Raw genomic sequence first — 13,988 nt, forward strand, 5'->3', positions numbered from 1 at the left:
GTCTGCAACCTACACCTCAGCTCAAGCAACGCCAGATCCTTAACCCACTGAGCAAGGTCAGGGATCGAACCTGCAACCTCATGGTTCCTAGTCGGATTCGTTAACCACTGAGCCATGATGGGAACTCTTGTCTCTTTTTCTTTAAGAGGATCGCACCTGCGGCATATGGAAATTCCCAGGCTAGGGGTTGAATCAGAGCTGCAGCTGCTGGCCTATGCAACAGCCACAGCCACAGGAGATCTGAGCCATATCTGTGACCTATACCACAGCTCATGGCAACATCGGATCCTTAAGCATTTGAGAAGGGCCAGGGATTGAACCTGCCCTGGATACTGGCTGGGTTCATTACTGCTGAGCCACAATGGGAACTTCTGGTTTAATTTTTCTGTCTATATTTCAGAAGAGTCATAGGGTCATTATGCATTTAGATTATAATATCTTTCATTATACAGTATTTGAAATAACATGTTCCCATGACAATTTTTGATAAGTTATATTTATTTGCTTACCTATGTATTTGGTATTCAGTGTAAGAAATAATAGTAAATGTCTATTGTTATTTAGCAGTAAAGTAATCATAAAACACATGATTATAATGCAGTTCAAATCAAAGATCAGTTATTCAAGGATACATTGTAGATAAGACTTTAAAAAAAGATATTTCCTTGAATTTACTTGAATACCATCAAGGGTAAAAATGCTTTTTAACCATATAATCTTCTTCCCTATATATATAAATAATACCTTCCATATTTGTGTGAATGAGAAATCCAGGAGCATCTTAGGAACTGAAAATGAAGAGATTTCATTCTTCTTTTCCAGTTTGAATTAAGAGAAAGACAAATGAAGATTGAGAAGCTTGCCTAACATATACATTAAGTCTTGTAACTTTTATGCTTTTTCTTATTCAGTTAGGCTCTTTGTAGGCAGAGTCCCAGGACTTGGCAAAGACAATGCCAGGCAGCCACTTAGAATTGATCATTGTATTAGTAGAATGTGACTAAAGCTATGTGTACAACCAGGTGGGCCTGAGTCACAGGAGGGATAGCAGATCCAGTAAAGATTTGACCATGGACAGAAACATGGGTAGAATCAATATAATTAAGATCCTTGACTGAATTTTTCAATTTTCTAACTGTGGAATAACTCCTAATATCTGATAGGGTAAAAGATACAGGAATTCTTAGAAACTAAAGTGAATGAGCCTGGTATTCTATAATATCCTAGAATTATTTGACATGCTTTATCACCGTCAGAGCTGTGTTTGTCTCATTATACTGACCTTTTAAAACAGGTCTCTTTTCCTGGTGTACCGCACTATGTCTTCATATGTTCAGGATTCCTTGCCATGAGCTTATTCAAGGAATACACAAATATATCCATTTCATCACGCATATTACCAAACCAGACTTTAATCAAAACTTTTTGCTATTGAGGTTCTTTATCTAAAATTTTTCTTACAACTCTTTTCTTTAAGACTTTTTTTTTTTTTTTGTCTTTTTAGGGCCACACCTGTGGCCTATGGATGTTCCCAGGCTAGGGGTCAAAGTGGAACTGTAGCTGATGGCCTATACCACAGCTCATGGCGATGCCAGATCCTTAACCCACCAAGCAAGGCCAGGGATTGAACCTGCGTCCTCATGGATGCTAGTCAGATTCATTTCCGCTGAGCCACAACGGGAACTCCAAGACGTTCTTTCTTAAAACTGTGCTTTGCTTGAAATATTTTATCAATTAATTTTTTAAAGAAACACCTTAATCAATTTATTTACAACTGTAATTATCTTCTGTTAGGATGGACGTTTAAAGCCAGGAGATCAACTTGTCTCAATAAACAAGGAGTCTATGATTGGCGTGTCATTTGAAGAAGCAAAAAGCATAATTACCAGAGCCAAGTTGAGGTAACTATTCTATCTATAAAACGGAATGTGTCATTTAACATAGATCCCTAAATATAACAATTTATGTTGTCTTAATACTTTAGATCTAAAAGAAGTATTTTTTTGATAATATTTGAAAGAATATCATATAATTCAACTGTGCTAATATCCATAAAGTGATTTGTTTTTAATGCTAGGTCAGAATCTGCTTGGGAGATAGCATTCATAAGACAAAAATCTGACAACAATCATTTAGAAAATCCATCGTGTATATCTGTTTTACAAGCTACAGGAGAATATGGACCTCAAGCCTCAACATTTAGTCTTCTTTCTTCTCCCCCTGAAACACTAATTCCAAAGACCTCATCCACTCCCAAATCTACAAATGTGATTTTACCTTCTTTTAAGATAAATCAGGTAATCTTAAATTTCTCTGTTTTTTATGCAGTCCACAAATCCCCTATGTCTTTATGTTTCATATATATATGAAATTATATGCCTATAATTTTGGTAATATAGTTTGTTAGCAAATTAGTGTTTCCTTGAAAGATCTTTTATTGTTGTTTAAGACTTTTATGCTGTGCTGAAAAATGTCGTTTTTCACGTCAGTGCATCCTTTGTCCAGAAAATCATCATCAGGAATGGCATTGCAAAGTATGCCTAGATATCACTCAAAACTATGATATGAAATGTTATATTTATTTTTAGATCGTCTCTAATATGGTTTCATTCATTATTTTTCCCATTTTCTTCTTGACTAAAGATGGGCAATAGTCATTTCTGTTCCTCGGCTCTTTTGTACACAGCGTAGGTAAATGTTGTTCCCTCACAGGTATGTGCAGAAATATAGTTCATCCTGGAATCACAAAAAGGGGAGTTTCTATGGCAAAATTGATGTAATTATAGTCCTCCCTCACTATCTGCAGAGGGATCAGTTCCAGGATGACTTCCCCACATCCCCCACAGCAGATACCAAAATACACAGATGCTCAAGCCACTTGTATAAAATGGTGTAATAGTTGCATATAACCTGCACAACCCTCCTGTATAATTTAAATCATCTCTAGATTACTTATAGTACCTAATACAATGTAAATGCTGTGTAAATAGTTGTAAATACAATGTAAATGCTATGTAAATAGTTGCCAGTGTGGCAAATTCAAGTTTTGCTTTTTGGAACTTTGTGGAATTTTTTTAAAAAATAGTTTCATGTGCTGTTGGTTGAATCTGCAGGTGTGGAACTGGTGGATATGGAAGGATGACTATGATTACTAATTGCTATAGTGCAGTAGTAGTATTATAAAATGGAGCATATACTCTTTAAATCTGTGTTAGCTGTAAAACAAACTGGAAACTCAGGTAGGCTTTTAGTCAGTGGAAAAAAATTCATCAAAGGTAACTTCAGTTTCAGGTCCAGAATTTAGGATTTTATCTCAGCCCCTTATACTTTTTCATTTGGGTTTATAATACCTTTTCACAGACAAGGTACATAGCCTTATGTTTTGTTGCCCTTGGATATGGTAGAGCTGAAAACAATTGTTGCATTTAATTCTGAATTGCTTTGTTTGAAGATGAATATACCAAAATTTTAAAGGCTTCATATTTCGGGGACTATTGCTTTAATCTCTTTAATCATTATTTTAATGTTCACATGAGCTTCCAGTCTAGTCTTTGACCTACTTTAGAAAATGACATTTCATTTTCCTCATTTTCATTCACAGGTAAAAACTGGATACAAGAAAACAGAACAAACTCCAATTACTTCTCTGGACAACAGCCCTACAGATATGTCTAATACAAGTAAATGCACATTTAATTCCTCTTAGCTTAGTTATTTTTTTCAATTACTCTCTCAATGAGGAGTGCATAATGTGACTTAATAGACTTTAAAGAAGGGTGCATTATGCCTTTTTCCTTCATTGAATAAAAGAGCAGAATGAATGTATTGTACAGTGGTCCCTGTTAGATTATGACTTTTATTGGAAATTTTCCTGAACAAAAGTTTGAAATTTTAAAAGATGCATTGTCATAACAGTGTCTACAAAGCTGCGGTAATCAATGAACTGTTGAAATCAAATAATGAAAACTCTTCTATAAATGAAGATTAGGTTGCTGCGCCCTTTTAGTGGAGTCCTGGTGAAGTATATTAAATGTACCTTTCAGAGAAATTACAGGAGGGAGTATAGCTTAAGAAAAGAAATATGTTTTATGTTTCTTGGAAGAGATTAGATAGATATAAATTGGAAAGAACATCGTTTGCATTGTGAATTCAGCATTATTGGTTCTTGATTACTATGAAATGATTTACTGACTTTTAAACAATAAAGGATTAATTGTATAAGTTACCCATAAAAGGATTTCTATCAATCTGTAAAGTTTTATAAAACTCCTCCCCTTAAAATTATTTCTAAAATTTATAAAACAACTGTACTATGGAAGAGTTAATTACATATGTCTAAATTATAAAGCAAATTGTTAATCATATATTTTAATATTGAATTGAACATTATCTAGATCAAAACTACAAAATAAACAAGATTTAGTATAAAGTAGGTAGTATCGTAGTCCATTTGCACTACTGTAATGAAAAAACATAGACTGGGTGCCTTATAAACAATAAACATTTATTTCTTACAGTTCTGGAGGCTGGAAGTGCAGGATCATGGTGCCAGCATGGTCCAGGTGAGAGCTTTCTTGTGGTTGCAGAACTTCTTGTTTTGTCCTCTCGTGGTGGAAGTATCTAGAGAGCACTGTGGGGTCTCTTTCATAAGAACACTAATCACATTGATGAGGGCTCCACCTTCATGCTCTAAGTACCTCCCAAAGGCTCCCAACTCTTAGATGGTGACCTCTGGGGATTAGGATTTCAACATCTGAATTTTGGGTAGATACAAATATTCACAGCATAGCACATAGCTACTAAACAGAAATTATAGTGGGTTCCATATTAGTTTCTCTGATTTGGAACAGTGTTTACCAGTGGGTTAGGAACCGTGCTTAGCCATAAATTATATATCTTTTTATTTGGTGGGATTTGTTGACTTTTAGAAACTTTATTAATATTATTTATTTTACATAATTTATTTCCATTCTCTTGATATATTGTTTTTACTTTAAACTGGGAAACCATGTGAGAAAAAGGAGATATATGAAAGAAGCAAACAATGGTGAGGAGGCATTTATGTAACTTGTTTTTAATTTTGAAAGTAATTGAACTACTTAATCCCTCTTTTAGCCATTTATTTATTCCGTAAATATTTAAGTGTGTCACGTGTATCATAGTTCAATAGGAATTATGAAGGAATTAGGATATTTTCCATGAGATACTTAGTAGTATTTTGTGAAATAAAACACAGGTTAAAGTCTTCCTTATTCAGATTAGAAAACATATGTGTTTGTTTATGTCTGTATATGATTATTTTATTGAATACCTACTGTACTATTTGTAATGTTCTGTGTTGAAGACAACAGGGGTAGATGGTTTTAGTACTTTAAGAAGTATACTGTATTGTGGATGAATTGCACATTTGCACAAGTCATGTAGTCATGAACAAAGCAGATTAAAGGAAAAAGGAATAAGTGGCTTGAGTGTGGTATAGGGAAAACACAGTGATTAAATAAGATTGTGTGTTATGTAATTGGTACATAGAATATTCTCAGTACATTTTACTGTTTTTAATATTACAGAACCTGAAGTTTAGAGGATAGCTCAGATATTCCAAGACATGTTTTTTAGAGCAGAAATGAAAGCTATCCTTTAATTCAATTTTGCATCCTCCCCCCTATACTCCAAAAGCTAGAACCAAGTAAAGAATTTGTTACAAAATATGTAAAAATCAACAGAGAAAATTTTCTTGAAAGGAGTGGTAAACATCAGTTGATGGATGAATGGAGGTAGGAGATCATCCTAAGTGAAGGAGGCACCATGATCAAAAGCAAAGAAATAAGGACACACTACATGTCAGGTGACCCTGGGAGGCAAATCTGATTAGACAAGGACATCCTGTAGCAATGAACAAACTGAGGGAAATTTACGTCACTGACTGTAAGAAATGATGCTAGATTTTGTAATAGAAAAATAGTTTAGTGAAAAGTATATTTGAGTGAGTAAACTGTACATAAATATTAAAATGCAATTAAAATGGAACCTTTTTCTAGAGTAGAAATGGAATTGACTCAGTACCATTTTATGCCACATAAATGTCATTAGGCCAGATGTTTCTGGGGGGAAAAATAGCAAAGTCAACTCTAAATTATCTCTAGGTAACATATATATTGTGATTTGTCTGATATAAGTAGTTAACTATAGATTATTCCAAAATTAGAACCCCTAACCATAACATTTAGATTCCTTCAGCCAGCTGGAATTCTAATTTTTAAAAAATAGAAATGAGTTTTAATGTTAACCTCTACAAAAATAAACTTAGTGAGACAAATCTATCCCTGTTCCCCTCTCAAAATCATTCCCAAGTTTAATACTGGTTAGGGTGTTTTAAATTTACATTATTCCTGAATATGTTTGTAGAAACTATTGTTATATAAATTTTTTTATTTCAGAGTCCAGAGTCAGTTGCTCCTGCCATAGCCGTAAAATGTATGTTTGTAAGTGAGCTAAAAATATACTAATGATATTCCTAAGGAAATTAGTAAAGAATTATTGATAGTTAAGTGTTTGAGGTGCCATGAGCCACTCGTCTCTTTGCATGGCCTTGCAATAAACCTTTCTCTGCTCCAAACTCTGACTTTTCAGTTTGGCCTCACTGTGCATCGCTCACACAAATGTGCTCTTAACAATTTTGGTGAAGACAGCCTAGGAATCCGTGCCCATGGCAGGTCAGCCCTGTCCAGGAGCAGCGCCATCCCTGAGCCTTCAGCAGCTGCCAGAGCACACTATGCTCCGAGATCTTGGAGGGACTGTCCCTGACAGGTGCTGGCCCCCCATGTTTGGAGCTCAAAAGTCTGGAGCTGTGGTCCACATTAGGTGTTTCTTTGGGCAGATCTGCCTATCCAACTGAAGTTGTCTTCAAGAAGTTAAGTATTGAGATTGAGATTTCATTGTAGCTGGAGAGGGCTCCCAGGAAGCATCCTGACCCAGCCCACCTGTGAATGACTGCAGCAAAGAAGAAACTGACACATCCCCTCCCAATTCTGGCCCAAACCAGGAGATATTTGCAACGACTTAATGACCTATATTGCCTGTTTTACAAAACTATTTCTTGTACTAACATATGTATGACTGATAAAATGATGATGATATATAGTTCCATATGAGATCAATGATTGTAATAGTGTATCTCTAGATCATGATTGTAATAGTGTATCTCTAGATATGGGAAGAAGCAACAAGAGGGAATATTTTCCTGGGCAATAAGAGACTAGTAAGATAGGTAGTCTAGAAACTTTTGGCTACAGTTAATAAGGTCTAGTCTAGTAATACACTGAGTGAGTTGCCCGTCATCATGAAATGCCCCCAAAACTACTGTCAAGTTTATGACCATGAGGGAGCCCTGCCAACTAAAAATCAGCACTCGCCATCCTCCTTTATAAAGATTACATCAATAGTCACTGCATTCGCTGACCTTCAACACCCTCTGAGGGGAATTCAGGAAGGAGGTTAGGAAATGAGGCACTCTGTGCTTTGGGAAAACCTGATTTTTGATCTTCTGATATCTAGAAAAGCACTGAAATCATTAATGGTGACATCTACTTTGGCCATTGAGAGAAATGCATTTGGAAGTAAAAATGGAGTAGCTGTGACAGACTCAGATACCACCACTCTCAAAGCAGTGTCTGCTGGTGAAACTGAGCAGGACCCTATAGCTACCTCTGTCAAATTTATGATTAACCTCCTTATCCTTTATTCCTTTTCTTGCCCAACCCTTGTTCTCCTCAAGATTAAGGAGTATCAAAGAAAAGGAGGGAATTATAACTGAGCAGGACCCTATGGAAACTTCCCAGGGCAGGACTTTGCCCCATATTCTCTGCCATAGCTCCTCTCTGAAGCGTGTGATGCACATTTTCTGAGTTGTTTTATGAGTGTGAAAAACCCCCACCAAACGGAAGATGTTACGTATTTGATGACCATGAGCATACAGCCCCCAGGCCTCCTAGAGCCTAAGGACCGATAATGTTAACCCCTGTGAGACTGCCTGTTTCTTCACCATCAGCCAGTCAGAGAATTGTGCATGAGCTGATCACATACCCTGGGACCCCCACCCCCAAAACCTGGCTTTTAAAAATGCTTTGTGAAAACCCTTAGAGGAGTTCAGGGTTTGGCGGGGGGGCATAAGCTACCCATCATCTCCTTGTATGACCCTGCAAAGAACCTTTCTCTGCTCAAAAAAAAGAATTATTAAGGGAAGAAATACAATCATTCCTTTACCTGTACCATAGCACAAGCCTTAACTCTCTTGTAGTAAGGTTTTTATAATTGAAAACAAACCAGTGATGAGGAAAAATATCCATGGGGAGCTTCATGGTATTAACTAAACGGTATTGATCTTGCCGTTATGAAGCATTTACTTTTTTCTCCTCCTGAAAAGAGGAATAGGAAGAGACACTCCAAGAGAATAATAAGCCATACTTTGAAAAGTCTCACTCCCCCAGAGAGGAGCAAATAAAGAGCTCAAGGCTAGAATTAAGAGAGGACACTGGGAAATGAGGGGTGCTTTTCAGGTCAAGCTACCGTGAATTACCAAAGAATGCTGGATTTATGCCCAGATCCTCCTAAGGTTTTAGATCAAAGGTAAAAATTCAGGGGAAAACTTGGCTAGAGGAAAGTAAGATTTTGTTAAGCCATGATTGTATATTGTTAATTGTGGGGTTAGTATAATTTTACATTAAATCTCCTATTTAATCTCTCTGTATCTGTGTTAATATGAACAGTACTTTATGGTTTTCATAGTAGTTTTCTATGATTTTTTACTTTACCTTTATAATTCCTGTAAGGTGGACTGTTTTATTCTTCCTACTTCACTGAAAAGAAAACTGATGATGAAAGACACTGACACATTTAAGAGATTGTCTAAGGGAGTCACAAGAGATTAGAATCCTAACATGGCCACCCACTAGCTGTATGATCTTGGGCTAGTTTCTTTACCTTTTTGGGCCTTGGTCTCATCGTCCTTCGGTTGAATATATTAACACCTATGTCACTATGGTTATTGTAAAGATTATTGAGTTTATAAACATTAAGTACTTAGTGTACTGCTTGGCTAAAAGTAAGCATAAGTAAGAGCTAATCATCTGTTACTTCCACTGTTGCACACAGCAACTTTTTATGCTTAGACGTAGGGAAACATAAATGAGAACACATGCCTTGGTGTGTGTTCCTGTCCCTCCCTCTGTCCTTTGTCTCCTGTCTACCCCTTCCACACGCTTACACTTGTTAGATGGACACAAGCTAATGGTAGGCCAGGCACCAGGCTGAAAGTCATTGTCAAGCCTCACACATCCCAATCTTAAAAATGAAAAATAAAGTTGACTTATCTGCTCTTTGGCCTTCCATACCACTTCACTCCCTGCTCATCTTTTATGCCGCACTTTATAATTGGCACAGAATTTCTCTTAAGAGGAAAATAATACATGTATAGTATATTTTTATCCCATGGCCAACCCCTAGGTATCACAGTAATAAAGGGATCTTTGTCGCTTTTATCAAAATTATAAAAATTCTATTATACTAAAATCAGTCTTTCTCAAGGTTTGAATTCCATTTAAAGCTAAAAGTCAGTAACCATTTTTTTTATGATCTTGACACCTATAAGCTATATTCAAGATTTTACATAGACTGTTAAGGAAGTGTTAAAGGTTTAGAGGAAGACTATTTATTTTCATATGCACTTCTTATGTTCTTAAGAAAGAGAATGCAAATCATTTTGTACTTAGAGACAGATGCTCTGAGAAATAAAAAAAAAATTAAAACACTGCATAAAAATGTGACATTTTAAAAAGTTTTTTCTCTTCCTCTTGTTTCTATGTAGAACTAGTAAAATACCATTTAAAAAGTGTATTTAGAATAGTGACAATTTAGATGTGAAAATTGACGTGAATTGCAGGAATTTGAGAAACCTTGGCATGTTAAAGCAAATAATTTTTTAAGGTCTAGTTCCTTGTGACACCTGGTTTTTATTCATGCACCAAGTACGAAGCTCATCTAAACAGTGTATTAGTTATACTGAGGAGTTAAAGAATGGATGAAAGGTGTATGACATTCAACTCTTGAGACCCCATTTATGCCACTGGAAATATAACCCTTCTGTAAAGTAAGAAATAGTTCAAGAAGTTCTGAGTCTATATCATACTTTATATGCCAACCTGAAACAATTAGCATTTATGAGTTTTTCCATAGTACCTCCAGAACTCTCATAGCAAAACCATTTTGGCCAGTCAAAGAAAAATGACCTTTTTGAATTCCTAATGTGATTTTCTCCATTTTGGAAGAAAAAAAGACTTTTCACTTTGCAATTAGTAAGGCATTGTGATGACAGTGTAAGTGGCAGGATGTATGTTTGTCTTTTAAATTAATATTTCTGTGGGACTTAATGCTATTCTTTTTATATCTTTTAGGGCTCAAATGAAGCTGGTTTATATGATACATTTTAGATTTAAAGAACAAAAAAATAGTGAAAACTGCCAAGTGATTATCCAGAATTATTTTTGAACAGCAGGAGCCCAGAACACATCCTGTCAAATGAAAAGTTCCATTCCAATTAAATTTCGAATTAATGTGCACCCTGTTGTCTCTTAGATATTGCCCCTGCCTGGACTGATAATTATGGACCACAAGGAAAGAAGATTTCCCTAAATCCTTCTGTTCGCCTTAAGGTAGAAAAACTGGAAATGGTAAATACTTAAAGTTTTCATTGTTCTTCCATAAACAACAGCAAAGAAGTATTCTTATTCTTTGTGAGTGTAAAGGATTGGAGCCATTTGTTTTTTGAAGACTTATTAGGATTTACAGGTAAATGAGTGACAGTTTGGGTTTAAATTATTCAGTTCGTATTTAAGTTGAGCAGTTCTTAGTGCTTCATTAGTACAAAAATAGAAATAAAATCTTTGGTAACTAAATTGACATTCAAACTAAACAGTATCCTCCTGTGTAGAAATGAGACAAATGTGGTGTTTTACAATGTGGAATCAGGAAATACGGGATAAATTAAGAAAAGTATAGTAGACTTCGTATATGTTATAGCAATAAGTGCAAGGAAGTGATACTCCATCACTCACTGTTTTAAAAAGTCAAAGGAAACTAAATCCTAAAGAACATAATAGACGCCTACTAAATATAAAGAGGATGGTAGCAATGTACCAAAAAGTTATCCTGGGGAGAGTTTCTTTATGTAAAAGAAACATAAGATGATTTTAAAAAGAAGAATTGCAAGTCGAAAAGCATTAAAACATTTTCCTCTCAGATTACCTGGGAGCAAATATATGTGAAGTTAAATTTTTTTTTTTAATGTTAAAGTAGATATAGAGGTTCACAGCCTCTACATTCCTGATGGTTTTTGTGGATAAGGATTGTTTCACATTTTAGGAAGAGTATGAAAATGCACAGCTGGAACAAATACGAATTACATTCATTCACATAGTTAGACTTTTGCATGGTCTTATTAGTAATACCCTCTTGAAGGCCAGTTTCAATCTTACTGTTCTAATGCTGACTGAATTCCAAGTCCTTGGTCCAGCTCCTTAAACTTTACAGTACAGGCCAATACTGCCATATTTTGCATATCCATAGCACTGAATGTCACTTTGCAGTACCCTGTCATCTTTTATGTTTATCAGTGGGTCAAACCGTCTGTATAATCCTGTGTACCTGCCACTTTTTAAACACCTGGTTTGTACTCAATAAAAATTTCCCATATCAGATACTTGAGGTGGTCTCCTTTATATCTTCAAACTCCTAAGTATCTTTTGCTTCCAAGTATCTTTTACTTACTTTTTGTTTGTGGCTAAAATGTGAGTTCTTGATAATGGCAACTGTTACAATCAGTCAATTCTGACATTTTCAAAAAATGGAATGAGGTTTAAAAATATATCTATTAGTATCTTAAAAAATGAATAATTATCATTTTAATGATATTGCTGGAATATACATTTCTGGACACCCGAAATTTAATACTAACCATTCCTCTGGATAAGGAGAAAATTATTTAGTTAATGACTTTACCTAGCAGCCTTTGTTCATTTACCCAGTTTAAATTTTCCTAGTGCATGATACTTTTAAATTCATTAATGTTCTTAGAGATATAAAAATCATCCCAAGTTGTATTGATTCTGAGAAATTTGAGTTTCTTGCATATTGAGTCAGTATTTCATTTGTAGTCCTCTTTTTAGCCTAAGCAAATTGCTTATTTTTATAGAAAAATAAAATGGCCGTTTTACAGCAAAGAAGACGCATTTACATTTTCTGTAAATTCAGCTTCCCTGCTTTTATCCCAAATATTTATTTCATAACTGTATTAGTAGATCATTCTTTGTTTTCATAGTTTGATACTAAATGTCACTTAATAAAAACATTTTTTCTAAAATCTAAATTAGTTTCTATTTACCTAAATATTTTCTAAGCTATTAAGGACATTTATGTATTAATGTAATTATAGCTGCATCACTTTAATTTGAAATAGATCCTTCCATTTTACTTGCTACTTTGTAGGTAGATTCAGATTTATTATCTATTACATTTTTAACGTATTTCCTGTTTAGTAAAAGATAGGGCCAATGTGTTCAAGTCTTTAAAATGTAGTAAATCATATCATTTTACTTTATCTTCTTTAAGTATCTGCATACAGTATCTAAGCAATTGTGACGTAAAAGATTTCACAAGGAAAATGTTTTGACAATTATGTGGTTATTAAGTCGTTAACCAACTCAGCACAATTTTTAAGAAAGGCAAAAAAGTTAGAATTTGATGAAGCAAATTGCCTGTCGAGACATGTGTATGTGGGGCATTGTATTCATGAAACCCTCCATGTTTTTTTAGTCTAGATAGACATTTTTGTATCAGTATACGTTGGAAAGTAATTTCTAATACTGAGTTAGTTATTTCTTATTTCCTTATCTGAAAATGGATTGCCTCTTTCCATGAATACTCTGAGAATGATTTTATATACAAATATTTTAAAATAATTATTATCGTGGTTATCTGTAGGGATAATTTCTTCCAAGTGTTTTTATGAGTATTCTGTGTGTCATTTGATCCCAGCGTTAAACCTGTCAGTTGGTATGATAAACATAGAAATAGGGATATAATATATTAGTTAGTTTGAAGATGAAGATTTATTGTACCTCCTCACTATCTGTATTTTTGAACCTGAGAAAAATGCTTTGGGATACAGATGCATGCCGCTGATATTTACTTTACCTCCTGCCATTACTGTAACATTTGAAGAAAGCTGTAATGAGCAGTTGCATAGCCTATATCTGATGATTGTAGTTAATGAGGTTTTCTTTGTATTAAATTAGGAAGTGTGTGACTAGTAAAGAGGATATATTTTTTAGATTCATCATTTATATGTCAGAAAAGGTCAAGGGCATTTATTTCTCCACTGAACAAATTTGTATTTTTGTTTAAGGTTAAAAGATGGCATTAGTTGTTCAAGAAATTATTGGAATCAACTTTTAGATCAAAATTAAATTACCTCCCATTTACTTTTTTAATTGAAATATCATTTATTTGCAGTATTGTATTACTTTCAGGTGTACAGCATAGTGATTTAGTATTTTTATAGATTATACTGCATTAAAGGTTATTATAAGATAATAGCTATAATTCCCTGTGCCAAAAAGTATATCCCTCTTGCTTATTTATTTTATACGTAATACAAGAGTTTGTATCTCTTAGTTTCATACCTCTAATTTACCCCTCCTCCCTTCTCTCTCCCCTCTAGTAAGCACTGCTTTATTTTCTACATCCGCAAATCTGTTTCTATTTTGCATATATATTCATTTACATTAATTTTTATATTCCCTGTATAAGTGATATCATATAGCACTTGTCTTTCTCTTTAATATTTTTATTTTTTATTTATTTTCTATTTTTGTATATTTATGTATTTATTTTTATGGCTGCACCCACAGCATATGGAAGTTCCCAGGCCAGTGATT

At 34.5% G+C, this 13,988-nt stretch overlaps 1 protein-coding gene across 2 annotated transcripts in view; it reads left to right on the forward strand.

Annotated features, from left to right (window-relative positions):
- STXBP4 (syntaxin binding protein 4) overlaps positions 1-13,988 on the forward strand; it is a 191,474-nt gene that overhangs the window by 30,444 nt on the left and 147,042 nt on the right. Inside the window, exons 5-9 of one of the 2 annotated variants that reach the window (XM_047759350.1) lie at positions 1,795-1,901; positions 2,078-2,297; positions 3,602-3,680; positions 4,518-4,562; positions 10,630-10,724. In XM_047759350.1, the coding sequence (XP_047615306.1) occupies positions 1,795-1,901; positions 2,078-2,297; positions 3,602-3,680; positions 4,518-4,562; positions 10,630-10,724 (546 nt within the window). The remainder of the gene's footprint in view (positions 1-1,794; positions 1,902-2,077; positions 2,298-3,601; positions 3,681-4,517; positions 4,563-10,629; positions 10,725-13,988) is intronic. The other variant, XM_047759351.1, reaches the window with a different exon arrangement.

The sequence above is a fragment of the Phacochoerus africanus genome, chromosome 14 (assembly GCF_016906955.1).
Source record: "Phacochoerus africanus isolate WHEZ1 chromosome 14, ROS_Pafr_v1, whole genome shotgun sequence".
In the NCBI taxonomy this organism is placed as follows: domain Eukaryota; kingdom Metazoa; phylum Chordata; class Mammalia; order Artiodactyla; family Suidae; genus Phacochoerus; species Phacochoerus africanus.